The 284-nt window shown below is 39.1% G+C and overlaps 1 protein-coding gene across 1 annotated transcript in view; it reads right to left on the reverse strand.

Annotated features, from left to right (window-relative positions):
• LOC119582221 (lactosylceramide 4-alpha-galactosyltransferase-like) overlaps positions 1-284 on the reverse strand; it is a 32,876-nt gene extending 32,592 nt beyond the window's left edge. Inside the window, 1 exon segment of the mRNA XM_037930452.1 lies at positions 158-284. Within this exon segment, the coding sequence (XP_037786380.1) occupies positions 158-159 (2 nt within the window). The 5' untranslated portion in view covers positions 160-284.

The raw sequence follows: 284 nt of genomic DNA on the forward strand, positions 1-284 counted from the left end.
AATTCCTATTGGATTATTTTACTGAAACGGACCAATTACACCACCCGAAACAATGTGCAAAGTTTAAAATCTAAAGAATGGTCGGTTACGGATTCACGCTGAAGCCACATATACAAAGCAGAAACACTTTTAATAACTGATGAAATCCAAAACTCACATTTTTACAGTGGCTATGCTATCTCCGGAATTTCCAGTAGGACTTGCCTCTGTGATATTCCTGTAACAATTGTTTGTGTTCTAAAGCCAGCACGAACTGCATCGAATCTGCAGGTGTTTCAGACTGC

This window comes from Penaeus monodon, chromosome 15, assembly GCF_015228065.2.
Source record: "Penaeus monodon isolate SGIC_2016 chromosome 15, NSTDA_Pmon_1, whole genome shotgun sequence".
Classification (NCBI taxonomy): Eukaryota; Metazoa; Arthropoda; class Malacostraca; order Decapoda; family Penaeidae; genus Penaeus; species Penaeus monodon.